Source organism: Octopus sinensis, linkage group LG2, assembly GCF_006345805.1.
Source record: "Octopus sinensis linkage group LG2, ASM634580v1, whole genome shotgun sequence".
Taxonomy (NCBI): Eukaryota; Metazoa; Mollusca; class Cephalopoda; order Octopoda; family Octopodidae; genus Octopus; species Octopus sinensis.
In genome coordinates, this window is record NC_042998.1 from 194,565,524 (window position 1) to 194,585,869 (window position 20,346).

Here is a 20,346-nt window from a genome sequence, read left to right on the forward strand (position 1 = left end):
ACTGTTTAGTGTTTTAACATACCACTTACTCCTTGGATACTCATGTGTATCAAACCCCCTGATTCCTTTCTAGCATGTAGGGTTTCTCTGTAGACGTCCTGGCTGGATATTAGCTGGGTATCAGTTTGACCGTGTTGGGAGTACCTGAAATGCAGGATACTTTCTTTTCCTCACCTAACAAATAAAAATAGCAATTTGTTTACTTTTAAAAATAAAAATGATAATATAATATCAATGATAGTAATAATTATAATTTAAAATAAAGTTTAGTTCTTAAAAGCAATATTCTTCTTATATAGCTGTAATCCTAAAAGAAAACGGTTTACTGTTGTAATATGTCGTCTTGTGTGCAAGCAACGTTTATCTAGCCATTAAAGAGTGTATAGATCTACGTTGAACCGACGCTTTCAAATCTGCAAAATGTCGTCGTCGTCCGTTTGTGTCGTTCTGCTGCTGTCTGCCGTTTCAGCTGTTTGCTGGGGTGAGGAAACTTGTTATTCTTATGCTGGTGGTCAGGTTTATCCACAGGAAGATAGGAAGCTGTCCGGACACACGATTCAATGGAGCAAGGCCATAAGTATGTTTCTTTTTCTCTCTCCTTATTGTAAACGTGTAACATAAACATGAATGGTGGCGGTTGGCGATTCCGCCTCTGCCAGGCGTCGTCGTTGGTTTGTTTGCACTCTACTAACTCACAATTGCATGAACTGTCGCTTTAAAGGCGATCTTTCGTCTCTAGTAGACCTTTCTCTTTCAAACATTACTCTCTCTGTCTCTTCACACACACACTAACAGAAGCACTTCACTTACACAACATACTGTCTGTCTCCCACACCCCATCAAACACACACACACACACACATGTACATCAATGCTTCCCATGCACGGTAACTTCAAAAGAACTTCCCTCGTCATACAATCGCTTTCTCTTAGTCTCTTTCGCTCTCATTACTTCAAAAGTTCCCGCAAGCCCATATGTAAAAAAAAAAATTTTTTTTTACGGAAATCGACGGAAAGGTCTACTAGAGACGAAAGATCGCCAAAACATTAACAAAAATAGTAATGAATTGAGAGAGAGAAAACGAAATTTTAATTTTTGCTGTAGAAGAAAAAAAAACAAAAAAACTTGCTTCCCTGCTTGCCGAATTCGCGTTCCGGTTTCGAACTCTTGTTACAATGATTTACATTTCTTTAACAGTTAAATTATATTTTTTAAATTTTTTTCTTGTGGCTTAATAATCCCCCCTCTCTCTTTCTCTCTCTCTCCTTCCCTCTCTTTCTCTGTCTTTCTCTCTCTCTCTCCTTCTCTCTCTTTCTCTCTTTGTCTTTCTCTGTCTTTCTCTCTCTTTCCCTGTCTTTCTCTCTCTCTCTCTCCTTCCCTCTCTTTCTCCTTCCCTCTCTCTCTCTCTCTCCTTCCTTCACTCTCTCTCCCCCCCCCGACATTGGATCAGCGTCCAAAACTTTCTCTTTTTTTCTCTCACGGAACACAACATATTCCACCGTTTTAACCAACGTAGTTAATGCTTTCGGGAAAGGCATGAATGTAACACAACCCCCACCATTTTATTAGCTTGTGTTTAAAAAAAAAAAAAATCAATTTTTGACGAAGTAACAGCTTGTATTCGAACCCTTTCCCTCTCATCGAAATTAAATCGAACGCACACTCTACCAACTTAAATGTAAGAGACATTGGACCATTCAAATGTTGGTGTGTGTTTCGTGGCATAACTGGGACACATCTGAGGCTAATTCGAATTCGGTGGAGGTAAAGAATACGCACACCACCCGTTTTCGGCGTAACCCTAACCCTAAACCCAACCCTAAACCCTAACCCTTAATCCTAAACACCGGGTGTGCGTATTCTTTACTTCCGCCTCGAATTTCACATTTCGTGATTATCAAAATCTGTTGCATTAATAGGTGCATGAGCCCAAAGACGGCAAACTGGCAGAATCGTTACCACGCCGGACTAAATACTTATTTCGTCTGCCGCTACGTTCTGAGTTCAAATTCCGCCGAGGTCGACCTTGCCTTTCATCCTTTCGGGGTCGATAAATTAAGTACCAGTTACGCACTGGGGTCGATATAATCGACTTAATCCGTTTGTCTGTCCTTGTTTGTCCTCTCTGTGTTTAGCCCCTTGTGGGTAGTAAAGAAATAGGTACTTCGTCTGTCTTTATGTTCTGAGTTGAAATTCTGCCGAGGTCGACTTTGCCTTTCATTCTCTTGGGGTCGATAAAATATGTACTAGTTGAGTCCTGGGGTCGATGCTATCAACTTACTCCCTCCCCCGACATGCTGGCCTTGTACTAGAATTTGAAACCCTTAATAGTTGTATAACCCTAAGTTATGCTTGATTCTGTAGAGCTGTGATTAAGAACATTCCAGACATGACCATGTAGTCTTTTTCCTGGAATAGGGTAACTCTGATGACATTATCTGATGTCTTTAGTTTTAGAGAGATTTGATTGCTATTCTTAGCAGACTCAGTGACCTCACTGAAAGTCCCCTGTTAACAAATATTTCAATAATTTGATTTGTATGTGATTGGTGTATGAGACAATTATTGAGAGTTGACTATATGTACTTGTAAAATAACCCCATTACTTTCTTGTTCGTTTGCCTCAGATTAAATCTATAATCAAACGCATTCGCAAGGTTATAGTTGAAGACACTTGCCTACATTACCATGTAACAGCAATGAACCCAAAGCTGTGTGGTTGTGGGGCAAACTTCTTAATTAGACAAATCTGCCTGTATCTTCTTTCATACATACGTACATGCATGCATGTGTATCTTTTACTTGTTTCAGTCATTTGACTGTGGCTATGTTGTGGCCTTACCATCAAGGGTTCTAGTTGGTCAAATCAACCCCAAGGCTTTTTTTAAAGCCTAGTACTTATTCTATTGGTCTCTTTTGCTGAACAGCTAGGTTACAGGGATATAAACACACCAACACTGGTTGTCAAGTGGTGATGGGGGACAAACACACACACACACACACACAACTGGCTTCTTTTCAGTTTCCGTCTACCAAATCCACTCACAAAGCTTTGATTGGCCTGGGGCTATAAAAGACACTTACCCAAGGTGTCACACAGTGGGTCTGAACCCAGAACCATTTGGTTGGGAAGCAAGGCCTGTACCATGTATCTTATTTATAAATATTTTGTTTACCAAAGCAACAAGGCAGCTAGTCCTATTAGAGTTAAGTGTGCCATGAGGAAAGGATTGTTGAGACTCGGAATTAATGGAAGATTCTGCAATGGGTGGAGAACAAAGTGTTTGCTAGTGGAGGTTAGCAGTTAAAGGTTTGCAGGTTGTACTCTGAGTAAGGCCTGTAGAACTCTGGGCATTACAGGAGTATGTAAAAGAAGAGCTGTGATGAACAACAAAAGGTTACTGAGAAAACCTCTCGATGGCTCTGGCCGAAAAGAGGTAATCAGTTGGGTCAACACAATGCCACAGGCCTAGGCTTGATCAGCTAAGCCAAATCACCTGGATGAGGTATGTTGTAAAACACAAATACTCAATAATTCAAGGACACAATGCTGCTCATGTATCCAGGCATTGCTTGTGTAGATATGCTGAACTAATATATATATATACATATTAGAGGGAAACCACTATGTGGACACCCTTATGCTAGAAATAGATCCGCTATGGTCTTACCACTAAGAAATGTTTGAGAACATTTCTTAGTGGTAAGACCATAGCGGATCTATTTCTAGCATAAGGGTGTCCACATAGTGGTTTTCCTCTATTATGTATATAATACAATTTTACTGAACCTTCAGTTTTTTTATATGTTAATTAAATTAATATCTAATTTCTCACCCTCATTTTAAATTTAAATTTATATATATATATATTATTTTGCTTTTACTCTCAGAGTTCTTAATTCTAAGTAGTCAGACTTAGCTTCTTTGAACTTGTCACTCCCTGGAATCTCTCTCTCTCTCTCCCTCTCACATATATATATATATATATCATGTGTATTGTGTAGATATATAAACAGATATTATGTATATCTGTGACCACATCTTGTCATTCAAATGCAAAAATAGAAAAAAATATGAAGTAAAATGGTTGATCCTAAGTCATATGAAATAGCATGGAGATGTGAACTCTGTCTAAAGTCCTCCAAATACTTGTGTGTGTATTTCAATTTAAAAATATTTTTCTAATTTTTAAGTTTTATTTTATTATTAAATTTTTAAAATTTTATAGTTTTTAATTCTTTAATTTTTATTTTTAATCCTTAAATTTTTTAATGTTTAATTTTAAAAAATTCTTTTAATTTGATTTAAAATTATATATCACCTTCAATTTTATTTGGTTTTTAAAATAACTATTTTATTTTATTTTTAACCTCACATTTTCCTCTCTACCTCTATTTCATATCCACTGTCATAAAAGCTTTCATTACCTTCCCATCATAATACATTTACTACTTCCTTGAGGCCCAATGCTTGAACAGTGCTTTTTACATGCCACAGTACAGGTGCCAGTCAGACAGCACTGGCATCGGCCATGCCTATGATCTCACTTTGTTTGATGGGTCTTCTCAAGAATGACATATTTCCAAAGGTCTCGGTTGCTTATCATTGCATCTGTGAGGCCCAACATGTCTTCCTGGGTCTACTTTTTCTTCAGGTTCCCTCCACTGTTAGAGTACAATACTTCTTCACACAGCTGTCCTTATCCACATGCATCACATGACCATACCAGCACAGTCATCTCTCTTGCACACCACTTCTGATGCTTCTTATGTCCAACTTTTCTCTCAGAGTGTTTACACTCTGTTGTATATGCACACTGACATTACACATCCAGCAGAACATACTAGCTTCATTTCTTGCAAGCTTATACATATCCTCAGCAGTCACAGCTCATGTTTCACTGCATGTAGCATGGCTATTTGCTCACAGGCATCTTACAGTCTGCCCTTCACTCTGAGCAAAAGGCCCTTTGTTACCAGCAGAGGTAGGAGCTCTCTGAACTTTGCCCAGCCTATTCTTATTCTAGCAGCTATGCTTTCAGAGCATCCACCCCTGCTACAGACTTGGTCACCAAGGTAATGGAAGCTATTAACTACTTCTAGTTTTCCATCCTGTCATGTGATGAAATTTATTTTCTGTACATTTTTGGAGTGTATTGTATCTGTGCACCTTCATCGCACAAAATCTATCTTCCCTGTTTACCTTCCTCTGATATTGCTGTACCGCTTATGTGTCCATTGCTTACACCTACCTACGCCTTTTCTACAGATCGAGCAGAGTCATCTACCTGAAAGGATATGTGATTTGTCCACCTTCCTACTTACTAAGACTTTGGTTTTTGCTAGGTTAACTCTAAGGCCCTTTGATTCTAGACCTTGTTTCCACACCTGAAGCTTCTTCTCTAGTTCTTGTAGTAATTCAACTATAAGAGCAAGGTCATCAGTATAGAGGAGCTCCCAGGGGCAGCCTATCTTGAATTCCTCTGTTATTGCCTGGAGGACTACGATGAACAAGAGGGGGCTGAGGATTGATCCTTGGTGAACCCCTACTTGTACCCTGAATTCTTTGCTACCAGCAGAGGTGGCATGTAAAAGCACTGATGCCAGTGCCGCCTAACTAGCACCTATGCCAGTGGCACATAAAAGCACCCACTACAATCTTGGAATGGTTGGCATCAGGAAGGGCATCCAGTTGTAAAAACCTTGTCAAATCAGATTGGAGCCTGGTGCAGCCACCCGGCTTGCTAGTTCTCAGTCAAACTGTCCAACCCATGCCAGCATGGAAAGTGGACGTTAAATGACAACCATGATGATGATGATATATATGTATGTATATGTGTGTGTGTGTGTGTGTGTATATGTATATATATATATATATATATATATATATATATATATATTTCTTTACTACCCACAAGGGGCTAAACACAGAGGGGACAAACAAGGACAGACAAAGGGATTAAGTCGATTACATCGACCCCGGTGTGTAACTAGTACTTAATTTATCGACCCCGAAAGGATGAAAGGCAAAGTCGACCTCGGCGGAATTTGAACTCGGAACGCAACGACAGACGAAATATGGCTACGAATTACGCCCGGCATGCTAACGTTTCTACCAGCTCGCCACCTTAATATATATGTATATATATATGTATATGTATATATATGTATATATATGTATATATATATATATTATATATATATATATATATATATATATATTTCTTTACTACCCACAAGGGGCTAAACACAGAGGGGACAAACAAGGACAGACAAAGGGATTAAGTCGATTACATCGACCCCGGTGTGTAACTAGTACTTAATTTATCGACCCCGAAAGGATGAAAGGCAAAGTCGACCTCGGCGGAATTTGAACTCGGAACGCAATGACAGACGAAATATGGCTACAAATTACGCCCGGCGTGCTAACGTTTCTACCAGCTCGCCACCTTAATATATATGTATATATATATGTATATGTATATATAGGTATATATATGTATAAATGTATATATATATATATGTATATGTATAAATGTATATATATATATATATAATATATGTATATAAATATATGTATATATATATATATATAATATATGTATATAAATATATGTATATATATATAATATATGTATATAAATATATGTATATATATATAATATATGTATATAATATATGTATATATATATATATATATATATATATATATATAATATATATATATATATATATATATATGTATGTATATATATGTATGTATATATATATAAGCCTTTTTCAATTTTCATCTACCAAATCTACACACAAAGATTTGGTGTGCCCAAGGCTATTGTAGAAGACACTTGCGCAAGGTGCCATGCAGTTTGATTGACCCTGAATTATGTGATTGGAAGCAAGCTTCCTACCAAATAGATATGTACTAACAGAGATACCCGACCTTGCTCGGGATTAAAATGGCATAGTTTTATTATTGCTTTACTTGTTTCAGTCATGTGACTGTGGCCATTCTGGAGCACTGCCTTTGGTCGAAAAAACCAACCACAGGATTTATTCTTTGTAAGCCTAGCACTTATTCTATCTATGTCTTTTGATGAACCGCTAGGTTATGGGAACGTAAACATGGCAACATTGGTTGTCAAGCAATGGTGGGGATACAAACACACACACATATACATATATATATATATATGACAGTTTTCTTTCAGTTTCCATGTATGAAATCCATTGACAAGGCTTTGGTGAGGTAGATGAGGGGAAATGCAGCATATAAGCTACTTGGAAAGACTTGAGGATTAAGACTCTATTCATTAGAGCATAGGTGAGAAAGATATGCAATAATAAACATCTGGAAATTTTGTAAACTTTGGCTTCAAGAGTTACACAAATACTACAACTGGGCGCCACTGCATAGTGCCAAGGACTCCAAATTTGCCATCAAGATATGGGACAAGATACTGCAAGAGCCTGGGCTTCAGAGGACTACAGCTCTTTGATATCTTCCCGAAGGACCTGAGAGATCTGCATGGGGTGGATGTAGGTGTCTTCAAAATAAAACTGGACCTCTTACTGTCAAGTGTCCCAGATTAGCCAACTTCACAGCAGGAGGTGCAGAGATGAGGGTAGCTACATCAAACTCCTTCATGCATCAAATGTCAATTCCTAAAAAGCATTCATGAAGTAAAATTATGTAGCAACACCAAATGGCAGAGCCCCAGCATGGATACAGTTCATGAGCTGAAACTAGATCAAATCAAATCAAATATATATATATATAAATAAATATGTATAAGTTTCATATTATCCTCAGCCCATCTGTAAATTGAGTCCAACTCCTGCTGCAGATGTGCAACATCGCTGGGGTTCTGTATTTTCTGCGAGACTTTTGTATTCTCTGTGTAGCTAGCAAGGTTCGCTATCTGGGCAGTTGAGGGCATATCTGAGAGGGCCACTATGAAAAACAGAGGCCCCAAAACTATGCTTCATGGAACACCACTCACTATTTGTATTTTCATTGAGGTGGCTCCATTGGCCACTAGTGCCTGACTCCTGTCTTTCAGGAAGTCGTGTAACCACACTCCAAGTTTTCCAGCTATGCCAAGGTCACGCAGTTTGTGGCATATTATATCATGATCCACTTTGTCAAAAGCTTTTGCAAAATCAAGGTATATTACGTCCACATTCGAGTTGTTGAGTAACTGCTTCAACACTTAGTCATAATGTTGTAAGAGCTGAGTCAGACAGCTCCTACCTGGTTGAAAGCTATGCTGGGTATCACCCAGTAAGTTATTTTCCTCAAGGAACGTGATTAGTTTCCCTCTGACTATCTGTTCCATGACTTTGCTGATGTGTGAAGTCAAAGAGATAGGCCTATCATTTTTGGCATCTGCTCTACTTCCCCCTTTATGTATAGGGCATATTATTCCCTCCTTCAGCTTGCTTGGCAGTTTGCCATTTGCAAGAATGCTCTGGAAGAGAATCTGGAGGGGTTTTGCCAGGGCATGCTTACACGATTTGAGGAGGATTGCTAGGAAACCATCAATACCAGCAGTTGAATTTGCATCCACCTCATCTATGGCTAGTAGTATATATTCTTCGCTAATGTCAATGTATTCCATTGTAACTGCCTTGCTGGTTATAGGTGAGGTGGCAAAGAAGTCCACTGGTTCGTTCACTTGTCTGTGTTTCAACAGAATGGTAAAAACACTTTTGAACTGGTCATTCAGTATCTCACTAATCTTAGTTGGACTGTCTGTGAGGGAGCCATCCTTTTGGAAGAGGGGTCCTATCTTGCAGCGTACTGAGGCTGTTTCTTTTGTGTAATGAAAGAAGGCCTTTGGGTTTGACTCAATGTTTTTTATAACCCAGGCTTCTTTGTGCTTGCATGCAATGAGTCATTCCAGAGAGCGTAAGATCTTCGGGCCATTTGACGTTGGGGAAGTTGAAACCGCCCATAAGAAATATGCTCACGTGGTCTTCCAGTTTCACGAGGAGTTCTTTAATTCTTGTGAGGCAATCTGTCCAGCCATAGAAAGCATATCAACACAGACATTTGGAGCCTGGTCAGCTCCTGTCAAATTGTGCAGCCTCTGCTAGCATGGGAAGCAGATGTTAAATGATGATGATGATGATGATGATATATGTATGTATGTATGTTTGTATGTACATATGCGTGTGTGTGTATGTATTTGTGTGTGTGTTTATTTACCCATGCACATACTCATGTATGCATATAGGCACAGGAGTGGCTGTGTGGTAAGTAGCTTGCTTACCAACCACATGGTTCTGGGTTCAGTCCCACTGCGTGGCACCTTGAGCAAGTGTCTTCTACTATAGCCTCGGGCCGACCAATGCCTTGTGAGTGGATTTGGTAGACGGAAACTGAAAGAAGCCTGTCGTATATATGTGTGTATATATATATATGTGTGTGTTTGTGTTTGTGTATGTTCCCCCAACATCGCTTGATAACCGATGCTGGTGTGTTTACATCCCTGTAGCTTAGTGGTTCGGCAAAAGAGATCGATAGAATAAGTACTGGGCTTACAAAGAATAAGTTCTGGGGTTGATGTGCTCAACCAAAGGCGGTGCTCCAGCATGGCCGCAGTCAAATGACTAGAAACAAGTAAAAGAGTAAAATATATATACACACACTGTTCTATGTATCTTCATATATTCATGCATAGATATGTATGTATAGAAAAGTGTGTATTAGGGAGAGGGTGGTCCACATGTTTTGCAAACTAAACATTTTAAATTGACCTTTTAATTATTGCCACGTGTTAATATATTTGTGCCTTTTTGTGTTACTGGTTGTCATTGTATAAAGCAGCTGGGAATGGGATAGAGCTTTCTCACTGCTGCTGTTGCTTTTAAAATATGTTTTTAATGTATTTTATACCTGCTGCTGCTACTGCTGCAGTGACAGGGATAAAATACAGTAAATAAATGTTTTGAGAGAGTAATTTGAAACCACTTGGGATACGATGAAATAATAGTATATAGTATGTAATTATGATATTCTCTATCTGCCTGTTGTTTTTGAGATTCTTGCAGACAATGTCTGCTAAAATTCTTTTTACCATTGGCAGCAGGCTTGGAATTTTGTGGGAGGGAGCTAGTTAATTGCATCAACCTCAGTGCTTAACTGGTAGTTGTTTCATTGACCCTGAAAGGGTGAAAGACAAAGGTGACCTCAGCGGAATTTGAACACAGAATGTAAAGACAGACTAATGTTGCTAAGCATTTTGTCCAGCGTGGTAACAATCCTGCCAGCATTACAGTTATTTCTTGGTATGGTCAAAGTGCCATCCAGAGTAATGTGTGTGATCTGATTATTTTGGAGGTGTGCCAAACATAGTTTGTTTTAACATTTCTGTTAGTAGATTTCTATTGAAATAGTCTGCTTCTGGTTCAATTAATTTTGAAAATAATGAAGGATTTTGCAAAACAAGCTTGTCTTTTTTAAGCTGGTGTTTGGAACATAACATTTTGATGGAAGCTTTTAATTTACATCACTATAGAACAAATGCAGTCTCAGGCAGAATGGTATGAAAAGGGTTAATTTATTTTCACAGTTTAGCTTTTCCAGTTCGCGCTTAATCTGGTTTAAAAAATTTTTCAATATCACATCTGCTCTGGCCCCTGTGCCGGTGGCATGTAAAAAACACCCACTACACTCATGGAGTGGTTGGTGTTAGGAAGGGCATCCAGCTGTAGAAACACTGCCAAATCATACTAGAGCCTGGTGCAGCCTCCACGGCTTACCAGACCCCGGTCGAACCGTCCAACCCATGCTAGCATGGAAAACGGACGTTAAATGATGATGATGACATTCCATTAGTTGAGATTGTTTTGTAAGATTCATAAATCAGAATCTGTTGGCTGGTTGTAGTGAGTTGATGTATATGGTTGTATTGGTGTTAGTTTGGCTTTTTGCCATGACTCAAAATCACTTGGTTTTTATAGAATTGTGTGTATGTGTGTTAGAACAGATGATGATCTGAGTTTTAAAGCTAGTCATAATCAATTGTTGAGAGCTATGAAGGTCAGGTGTAGAGTCAAGTATTTCCTTAGAAATGTCCTATTAGTATGGCAACTATTTGAAGCATCTGTTTTAATTACATGTGTTTGATGTTATTGTTGTGTTTTTGTTACTTTACTAGTTTTGTCCTATCTTGATATAATGGAAGCACTCTGTCGGTTACGATGACGAGGGTTCCGGTTGATCCAAATCAACGGAACAGCCTGCTCGTGAAATTAACGTGTAAGTGGCTGAGCACTCCACAGACACGTGTACCCTTAACGTAGTTCTCGGGGATATTCAGCGTGACACAGAGAGTGACAAGGCCGGCCCTTTGAAATACAGGTACAACAGAAACAGGAAGTAAGAGTGAGAGAAAGTTGTGGTGAAAGAGTACAGCAGGGATCACCACCATCCCCTGCCGGAGCCTCGTGGAGCTTAGGTGTTTTCGCTCAATAAACACTCACAACGCCCGGTCTGGGAATCGAAACCGCGATCCTACGACCGCGAGTCCGCTGCCCTAACCACTGGGCCATTGCGCCTCCACAATAATTGACAATAAACTGCTTCTGAACGCCACTGGAAGCTCTATTTCATGTTTTATCTCCACAGTTTTCTAAACATTTGTATCAATATTTTGAGGTCCTGTCTGAAATTGTCCTATTATTGTATTTTGATACAATAATATTTTAATGTCCTGTCTGCAATTGTCTTGTATTGAAATATATATTCAGGTCTTGGACCAAAGTATCATTATATGAGAGATAATATTAGATTCCAACAGGTAAACATTAGTTTTATTAATTCAATTATTTTACTACTATAATTCTTGAATGTTTCCCTTTATATGCCCTTTTTCATCAATTATCATTTGGAGAGAGTTCTTAAAAAATTCTTGTGTTAGAATGGCCATAAATTTAGAACCTCCACCTAAAACTAATTCAATTCATTCATCAGGAATGCAAGAAGTGACAAATATCTGCCACTGATTGGTTCATTTTTACTATTGAAAGCTCCCTCAACAATAAACCACATTGAATAATGATCTATGATAACTAGCTAATCAACACCTTTGTAGTGGAAATAGTCAGCGTGGATGCATTGAAGTAGGAAAGCAGCTGAAATTAATGATGTTGCATTTGGTCCCCAACAGCTGCATGTGATTACAATGGTTGAGAATGTGTCATATGGTTATAATAGTTGCAGTGATGTCTAGTGATTACAGTAGTTGAGTGTGCCTTGTGATTACAGTGGTTGCATTCACTGAGACTAGTGTTTATTGCAGTTATTTCTGATCAAAATACAGATATATCTGCTTGGCATTATTGATGTAGCACGTTGATGAGCATCATGTAAAGTGTTAAGAACTGCTTGTCTAGAAGATGAAGTCATGGAATGATCTTTATTGAAGAGTATAACACCATCAAATCTGTAGACATCAAAATTGGTGATAGTCTTGCAAATGTTCTGGAATATATTATGTTGAAATATTGGAATACTAGTTTCACTGAAGCTTGCAGCAGGGTTCATATTGTCACTTTAAAGGTATATCTCCTTTTCTGTCACAGGTTATGGTAAATGGGGCTAAGGAAAATATTGCAGTGACATTGATGCTTTTCTCATGACCAGAATTTTCTGGTAATCTTACTGTTGTTCAGTGAAGTGTCTCAAAACATAGATTGTTATTCAAACTGGCCTATTGTTGAGAAAGTCTCCAGTAATTTGTGGCATTCTTGAATGAATTCACTTTGGATAGTAGTTTTGCATTTACTGCCACTTTAACACAGGAATTCTTTTTAAGAACTTGGGTAGATACTTACTCCTTACAACAATATCATCATCATGATCACTTAACATCCGTTTTCCAATGCTGGCATGGGTTGGGCGGTTTGACTGAAAACAGGTAAACCAGCTATACATGAGGAATATTTGAAGGATCTTAAGCGACTAGAATCCTTTGATCACCTCTGTAATGGAACATCGTGAAATCTCTTTCAAATATTAAAGACAATTATTTCTATCATGTGGCACAGATGTGACTTGATAAAATGCTGAGTTTTACCTGTAATATGCGCATGCCAAGAGTTCTGGAAACATTTTCCATTCATTTTGGTATGTGCTTATTCCTTGATTACAGGATCATTGTATAAAGAATTCTATTGTCTTTGTAATTGGCTGTGTATAATTGTATTGTCACTGCTATTGATCAGTTTAAGTCAACACATTACATTGTTCCTCAGTATATAACCGGTATTTATTTTCTCAACCCCCAGTAAAACGAAAAGTAAAGTTAACATCAACAGTTAAACTGAGAATGGACTGGAACCAACTAAGTTTTGTAGTATTTAGTTAGCACCACTAGTGCAGGTAACTTTGTTATTAGTTCCAGGACAACTCTGGTTAAGCAAACTTGTGATTAAAGATATGACCATCTGATCTTTATGCCCCAGATATAGTATATACTAATCATTAGTGTCTCTTTTTTTAAGAAGTAGGTGTAGTTTGAAGGAAATTTGGTTGTTATTTTTAGAAAGTTAAATGGCTACATAAGAGGCTCATTCATTAATTTGTCCCTAATCATGTTGCCCTGGGAGGTGAGAATGTGGCAGAACTATTTGCTCTGCTTTCTTATTTATAGTAAAGGCTTTTAGAGCAAGGGCTTTTAGCATTAACTACTAATGATTTCATCATCACCATCTCGTTGGGTTTTTTCATGCTGGCACAGGTTGGATGAGAATTTATTTTGTCTGGATGCTTTGCCTCTAGAGATACAGTAAATCCATTCTAAAAACAGGGATGCTCATGATATATTATAATTATCTTTATTAAGATGATGAGTAGCTGGTAGGCTGGCAGAATCATGAGTATGCCAGGCAGAGACTGACTTTGCTTTTTATCCTTTCAGGGTCATTAAAATAAGTACCAGTTGAGTTCTGGGATCAATGTAATTGAATAGCCCCACCCCCTTCACAAAATTTAGGCCTTGTGCCTTTAGTAGAAAGCATTATTAAGATGAGGAGCTTGTAAAATCATTGAAGTGTCTGACCAAATGCTGTATGATCATGCTACAGTCATACTTACCTTTCATCCCTCTGGGGTCAACAAAATAATGATGTAATTTAGTTTTATTACTACTAACTAGTCCATCATGTGTGGAGCCCAAGGGCAGTATGGTTACTCTTGGGTCATACAGGTTGGTGAGTTCTTACAATACTTACCTAGCTGAAAGATGCTGCATTATATCACTGACAAAGACGCTTTAAAGAAGCTTAACTCTTTCATTACTGTATTTCTGTTGAGATGCTCCGTATTTCTTTCAATTATTTTAAATATAACAAAGAATTTAGTAAAATAACTTAGTTATCATTCAGCTAGTGTTAGGTACATAAATTGTGACTAAGGTTTCGTGGAAGATTTTAATTCAATACTTATGAAAACAAGACATTTGTACTCAGAACCAGAGCCGGGTTGGTAACGAAAGGGTTAATGCACCCTGTTTTGTAAATAGGTATTATGAGAAGGTATATAATAGTAGTGATATATATATGTTAGCATGTAGCTGCCTTGGAAGACTGACATGCTGTCAGGAGAAAAGTGTCTCACCTTAGTACTGTAGAAAATTGTGTTAATAAAAATGATCATCATCAGCATTACCATTATCACCTTCTCCTACAGATGAACTTTCTTGTAATTTATTTTTCTTTGTCCTTTTATCTCCAAAGTCTTAACTGTGTAAGCCCAAATAACAGGCTACTCCTCACTTGAACTTAATTAATCCATATATGTTCCAGTTTCTGAACACGACTTGGTTGTCTCTCCGGCATTCAACCTAAAATGCTTTGGTATCTACTCTCCAGTTTATCACAATCATAATCTGTGTTCAAAAAGTATTTAGCAGCAATCATTGTACTGCAAGGGTTAATTGCCTTTCTAATTAAGTGTCGTTTCTTTTATAGTTTCTAAACCAGCCCCTGATTGGAACGGTACTGCTGTGATTAATGGAAAGTTTGAAGAGATCAGCCTCAAAAGTTTTCAAGGCAAATATCTTGTGTTCTTCTTTTATCCACTTGACTTGTAAGTTCTAGTTTATCTTTAATATATTTTCTTTTTGTTATTTATGATCAGGAATGGGGAAGTTAATACTCTACTCATACTTCTGATTCAATCTATTGTGCTGACAATGGTCGTCTCATTAATCTGTTGTTTAATTGTGATGACAACTGCTGTCATACTATCTATCCTACTGTGTTTTATTGTGTTGACACCTGTTGTCATACCTTCCTGCTCTTTTCTGAATAATGAATTATTTCTCGTTTTCTGTTTCAGTACATTTGTATGTCCAACAGAAATAATTGCTTTCAGTGACAGAATTGGAGAATTTAAAGCTATAAATACTGCTGTGGTTGCCTGCTCTGTTGACTCTCATTTCACCCACTTAGCATGGTAAGTTATCTAATATTGATTGGAAAAAATATCTATAATAAGTAGTTAGCTGTTGCTACTGGAAAATACTATAACCTCAGGTGGTGGCTATGCTCACCCAGTTCAAAACTCTATATGACCTCACCACCCCCAATATCCCAACACATCTTTGCCATCATCTCTCTCTAATTCTTTCTTTCCCAACAGAGGTATCCTTGCATCTACTTTACAGCAAGATACCCATTTCTGTGCTTCTATACCTTTAATCTTTCAGCTGGCTCAAAACCACCCTCACTCCCAGTTGAGAGGTTCTTGTTTTGTAAAGCACATGGTGACCTGTTGGTGCTGGTACCACATAAAAAGCACACAGTACACTAAAGTGGTTCACATTGGGAAGTGCATCCAGCTATAGAAATCATGCCATAACAGAAAATGGAGTCTGATGCAGCCCTTATCAAATTGTCCACTCCCTAGAAAACAGATATCAAATGATGATGTATGACAAAGTGTAGTGTGCAAGAAGACTGAACATCTAATGTAGTCATGTGATACATAAGGACTAGCGCTGATCTCTAAATGTGGAAGAGCAAGACCTGGGATGAAGTGGTGAAAAATGATCTTCAGATGTTGAGCTTCACAGAGGAGATGACAAAGGGCTAAGATAATTGGTCCTTGAGAAGCCCTGTCCAGCTAAAAAAAATTGAGGCCATTAAAGCACATTGTCTATGCCTCTGTATACAATCTGTCCCTGACAAACTTCTCCCCCACACCTTGTATTCTCTCCCTTCTCTAACCTACCTGCACAAAAATGTGTCCATCAAATCTCTTCCTCCTAACATCCCCTCTACTTGTGTCTACTGCTATATTTTCTCCACTCCACTTAAATACACTTCATTGTAAGTTGAGTGTACCCCAGCTCACATGTTCACCATATTCTCTTTTTCTCCAGCTGAGGGAGCCTTGTATCTCTATTGCAAGACACCTATTTCTGTCCCTAAACTCTCATCACTTGGCACAAAGCCACCTCCCTCAATATTTCTATCCTTCAGTTGAGGGGTCTTGTCTTGCAAGTTAGTTGGTGATCTCACTGCAGCTAGTACCATGTAAAAAAAAAGAAGGGCATCCAGCTGTAGACAGTAGAGCTTGGTGCAGTCTTTTGACTTGCCAGCACCTATCAATCCATACTAACATGAATGGACATTGAATGAGGATGATTATAGGCTATTTTTCTATACTTTATTTCATTTTAATAATTTAGTGAATTTATGATGTTAGATGGCTTCCATTGTACAAACTACTTGAGTTTTTAGTGAAGGAAGCTTAGGTAATGCATTTTGGACACTTGGAATTCAACCAGCACCTCAACTAAACACTACTGCAAGCACAGGATGAATACAAGACTTCAGGATTTTGTCGTGAAAATTGGCATCTCCTACCTACTGTAATCATCCTCATCAGAGCCAGATTGAAAATCATATTTCCTTGTTACTGACCAACCTATTCTGCTAGTTTTATGAACATTTACATATAACTTTATATCAACGGCCCCAATCTTATCCATCTCAAACTATAATTAAGACATTACTATAAACTCTAGTAAAATGTTTAATTGCAGGATCAATACACCACGAACCAAAGGGGGTTTAGGACCACTGAATATTCCACTTCTCTCTGACCTCACACATGAAATCTCCAAATCTCATGGTGTATTCCTTCAGAATCTTGGCCATAGTCTACGGTAGGTGAAGTCTTTCTTACAAATATTCGACATTTGACTAAAATGGACCCGTTGGTGATTTGCCCTTTAAATATTTCTTCCAGTGGTCTGTTTATCATTGACTCCAAGGGAATTCTGCGTCAGATCACAATGAATGATCTGCCAGTTGGCCGATCTGTTGATGAAACACTACGTCTGGTGCAAGCCTTCCAGTACACAGATAGCCATGGAGAGGTGTGTCCAGCAGGTTGGAAGCCTGGTGGTGATACGGTAAGACATTTTCTTCCTCACACAAGTTGTTATTGCAATCTTATGCAAACAGAATTAAGTATCCTAGTGAAGTTCACAAACCTATAACTATAGTGGTATATGGAACTCTTAGATTCAGTATTTTAAATGCCTGATATAATAGCCATAGACTTGCTCTTTCAGGTTAGATAATCAACTAATCATTTGTAGTGATTGTAACAATTGGGTCTGTGCTTGTGGTCTTCACTAATATAAGATATTGTCCTATATAAAAAAAGGCAAACGGATCTTTGGTATAGATTTCATTCGGTGGTTTTCACATAAGCTTTGTAAATCACTTTAAAGTATTGGGTCATCCCATAACTAATGCAGTTTTTTTTTACTTCTTTTATTTTTCAAAATTGAGATAAAGTTCTTTTTTAAATCTAAAATATACCCTCCATTTTCTACAATGCTCTTCAATCTATCTGGTATACTTGCAAGGTCCCTCTTTCAAATTCACTTGACTGTGATGAAAAAATACTCCTCCAGTACTGTTCTAACCTCATCTACAGAATTAATATTTTTTGTGTTCAATATGGTTTTGAAAACTGGAATAAATGCAAATCAAATGGAGGCATCATTTCCCAAACCGCTCCAGCCTTTGGAATGCCTCCTGGCTGTATGTGGTCAAGCATTATCCTGATGGAAGAACACCTTTCATCTTATCGTTTGGTTTGGGTTTAGAAGTTCAAAATGGACAAAACCTTCATATCCCACCTAACAGAGAACAGCTTCAGGGTGAAGAGCCTTTTTAGCCTGGGATGCTAGTGCTTCTCCTTTCCCTACCCAGTGTCTTGATATTTTTATGGAGGATCCATTTCTTGTCACCAGTCACTATTGAGACATGACAGCAAAGAAGAGCATACATTCATTCTTTGCCCATATAGACTTAGAAAGTTTCAGGAACCCATTGACCCAATTTGCTGACTTTTCTAATGGCATGCAAGTGTCAATGAATGGTTGAATAACCAAACCCAAGCTTCTCTGCTAGTTTCTCAACAGTTACAATGGGATTTTGTTCCACCAGGGTCTACAGATGTTTCAGGCTGTGACTTGATTCTGAAACCACCATTGACATTGCCCAATCCCCATTTGCTACAATAAAGGCATTGCTGCCTTTATTGAACTCATAAAGCAAAATATACCTTGTCACTTTTACCATAGCTTTGAAAAAACAACTGTTAAAGATTGAACTTTTCAAAACTTGCACTAAGAATAAGGACAAGGTAAAATTACTACCTGCTTTTTTTTTATATAGCAAGTTGATGCAGGTAGTTTAACCTGTTCACCTCTTTTAGCTCATGCAATTGAAAATGACCCAATATTATTAAAAGTGGTATGTTGAAATATGTAGAAACAAAAGTTCTATCTTTTTAGGATTGATAGTTAGGAATCCCTTATTCTGTGACTTAAACTACTTACCACATTGAAGGAAGTTTATTGCAGTGTCAAATTTCTCATCCAGTTTCATGGCATTAATTGATGTAAGCAAAAAAAATTCAGGATATTCTTTTCAGTCAATTTAAAATACATCATCATCAGCAGCTAAGACTGGCCAGGTGCCAGAAGATAAGGGACAACGGCTTTGCAGTGTCCTTTTGAAAGTCATAAAAATCAATGTGTGTTGTACAGAAATTCTAGTTCATCCATGCATATTTTAATTGTGTTAAAATATATCCATAGCATCTATCAGACCAGTTGATTACTGAAAACACTGGTCTGATTGGTGAACAATTTTAATCTAAGGATTCTCTGTATACCTTATTCATGTTTTAGACATTAGACTAACCATGCTGAGGTACCACTGGGAAGAATTTTTAGTGAATGAATCATCAATCCCAGTACTTAATTATAACCTGGCACTCCTGTTTCTTTTGCCAAATTGCTAAGCTAAGAGGACGTAAACATGCTAACACAGGTTGCCAAGTGGTGATGGGGAACAGGCTTTGGCTGGCCAAAGATCACAGAAAACACTGGCTCTAAGTGCCATGCAGTGGTTGGAAAGTAAACATCTTACCACACAGCCATGCCAACCCCTCTAAAATCTTTGCAACACTCATCTATGCCACTATTCCATTGCTCCTTTTGTACTATCCATCATACCTTTCCTCAAAATGACTTCACACCTGTTCTTCTATCATAGGTGCTTCATTACCTCCCCTCAATGGAAAAAAAACTAATCTTGTCAATTACTAGGTGATTCTGCCACTGACATGAATAAAAAAAGCAGTTCTTTCTTTGGCTTGTCAAATTATCTAATCTGTCAGCATGGAAGATGGACATTAAATGATGTGTCCATGTCCTAATAAGCATTATCGATCTCCAATCTGTGAAAAATGATTAGCTATGGGAAAATATTACCTTGCTTGGCAACATGAAGGGCATCAAGTTGTAGAAAATCCAAGTTAATAAGTCTTATTTACCTACACAGATGTAGGAAAGTGGATACTAAAATCACTTAAAATGCATATAATCCATGAAAAGCTGTGTGTAAAAATAGAATAACTGGTTTGTCCGATTGCATGGCACCTCAGGCCTGTGAGTGAATTTAGTAGGAGGAAGTTCCAGTGTTCACGGGTGTGTGTGTGTGTAAGTGCTTGTACCTCCTTAATTATGATCTGACAAATCTCTATATTCTTGTTTTGCAGATTATCCCAGACCCAACTGATAAGCTGAAGTATTTTGAAAAAACCAACAAGTCTAATAAATAAATTTTTACTGAATCTATTATTTTTATAGTTTATTCTTAACCATTAAAAAAAAAAAAAAATCTGTTTCTGATTTCATTATCTCTGATTCTGTCATTTTCAAGTGTACCACTCAATTGCTCCAGTTACAAACTAAGCATTCAGCTCAATAAAACTTTAACTAGATTATACATAAAAAATTTTTTTT

The 20,346-nt window shown here is 37.8% G+C and overlaps 1 protein-coding gene across 2 annotated transcripts; it reads left to right on the forward strand.

The window, feature by feature from the left end:
* Positions 1–386: 386 nt before the first annotated feature.
* LOC115229394 (peroxiredoxin-4) lies at positions 387–20,208 on the forward strand. 2 transcript variants are annotated; one of them, XM_029799756.2, is made up of 6 exons: positions 387–577; positions 14,978–15,095; positions 15,348–15,464; positions 17,059–17,181; positions 17,265–17,430; positions 20,100–20,208. In XM_029799756.2, exons 1-6 carry the CDS (start codon positions 421–423, stop codon positions 20,160–20,162), a joined length of 744 nt encoding a protein of 247 aa, XP_029655616.1. In that variant the 5' UTR covers positions 387–420; the 3' UTR covers positions 20,163–20,208. The 2 variants fall into 2 exon arrangements, with proteins under 2 accessions (XP_029655616.1, XP_029655624.1); XM_029799764.2 differs by having other exon boundaries at positions 387–481.
* Positions 20,209–20,346: the final 138 nt, after the last annotated feature.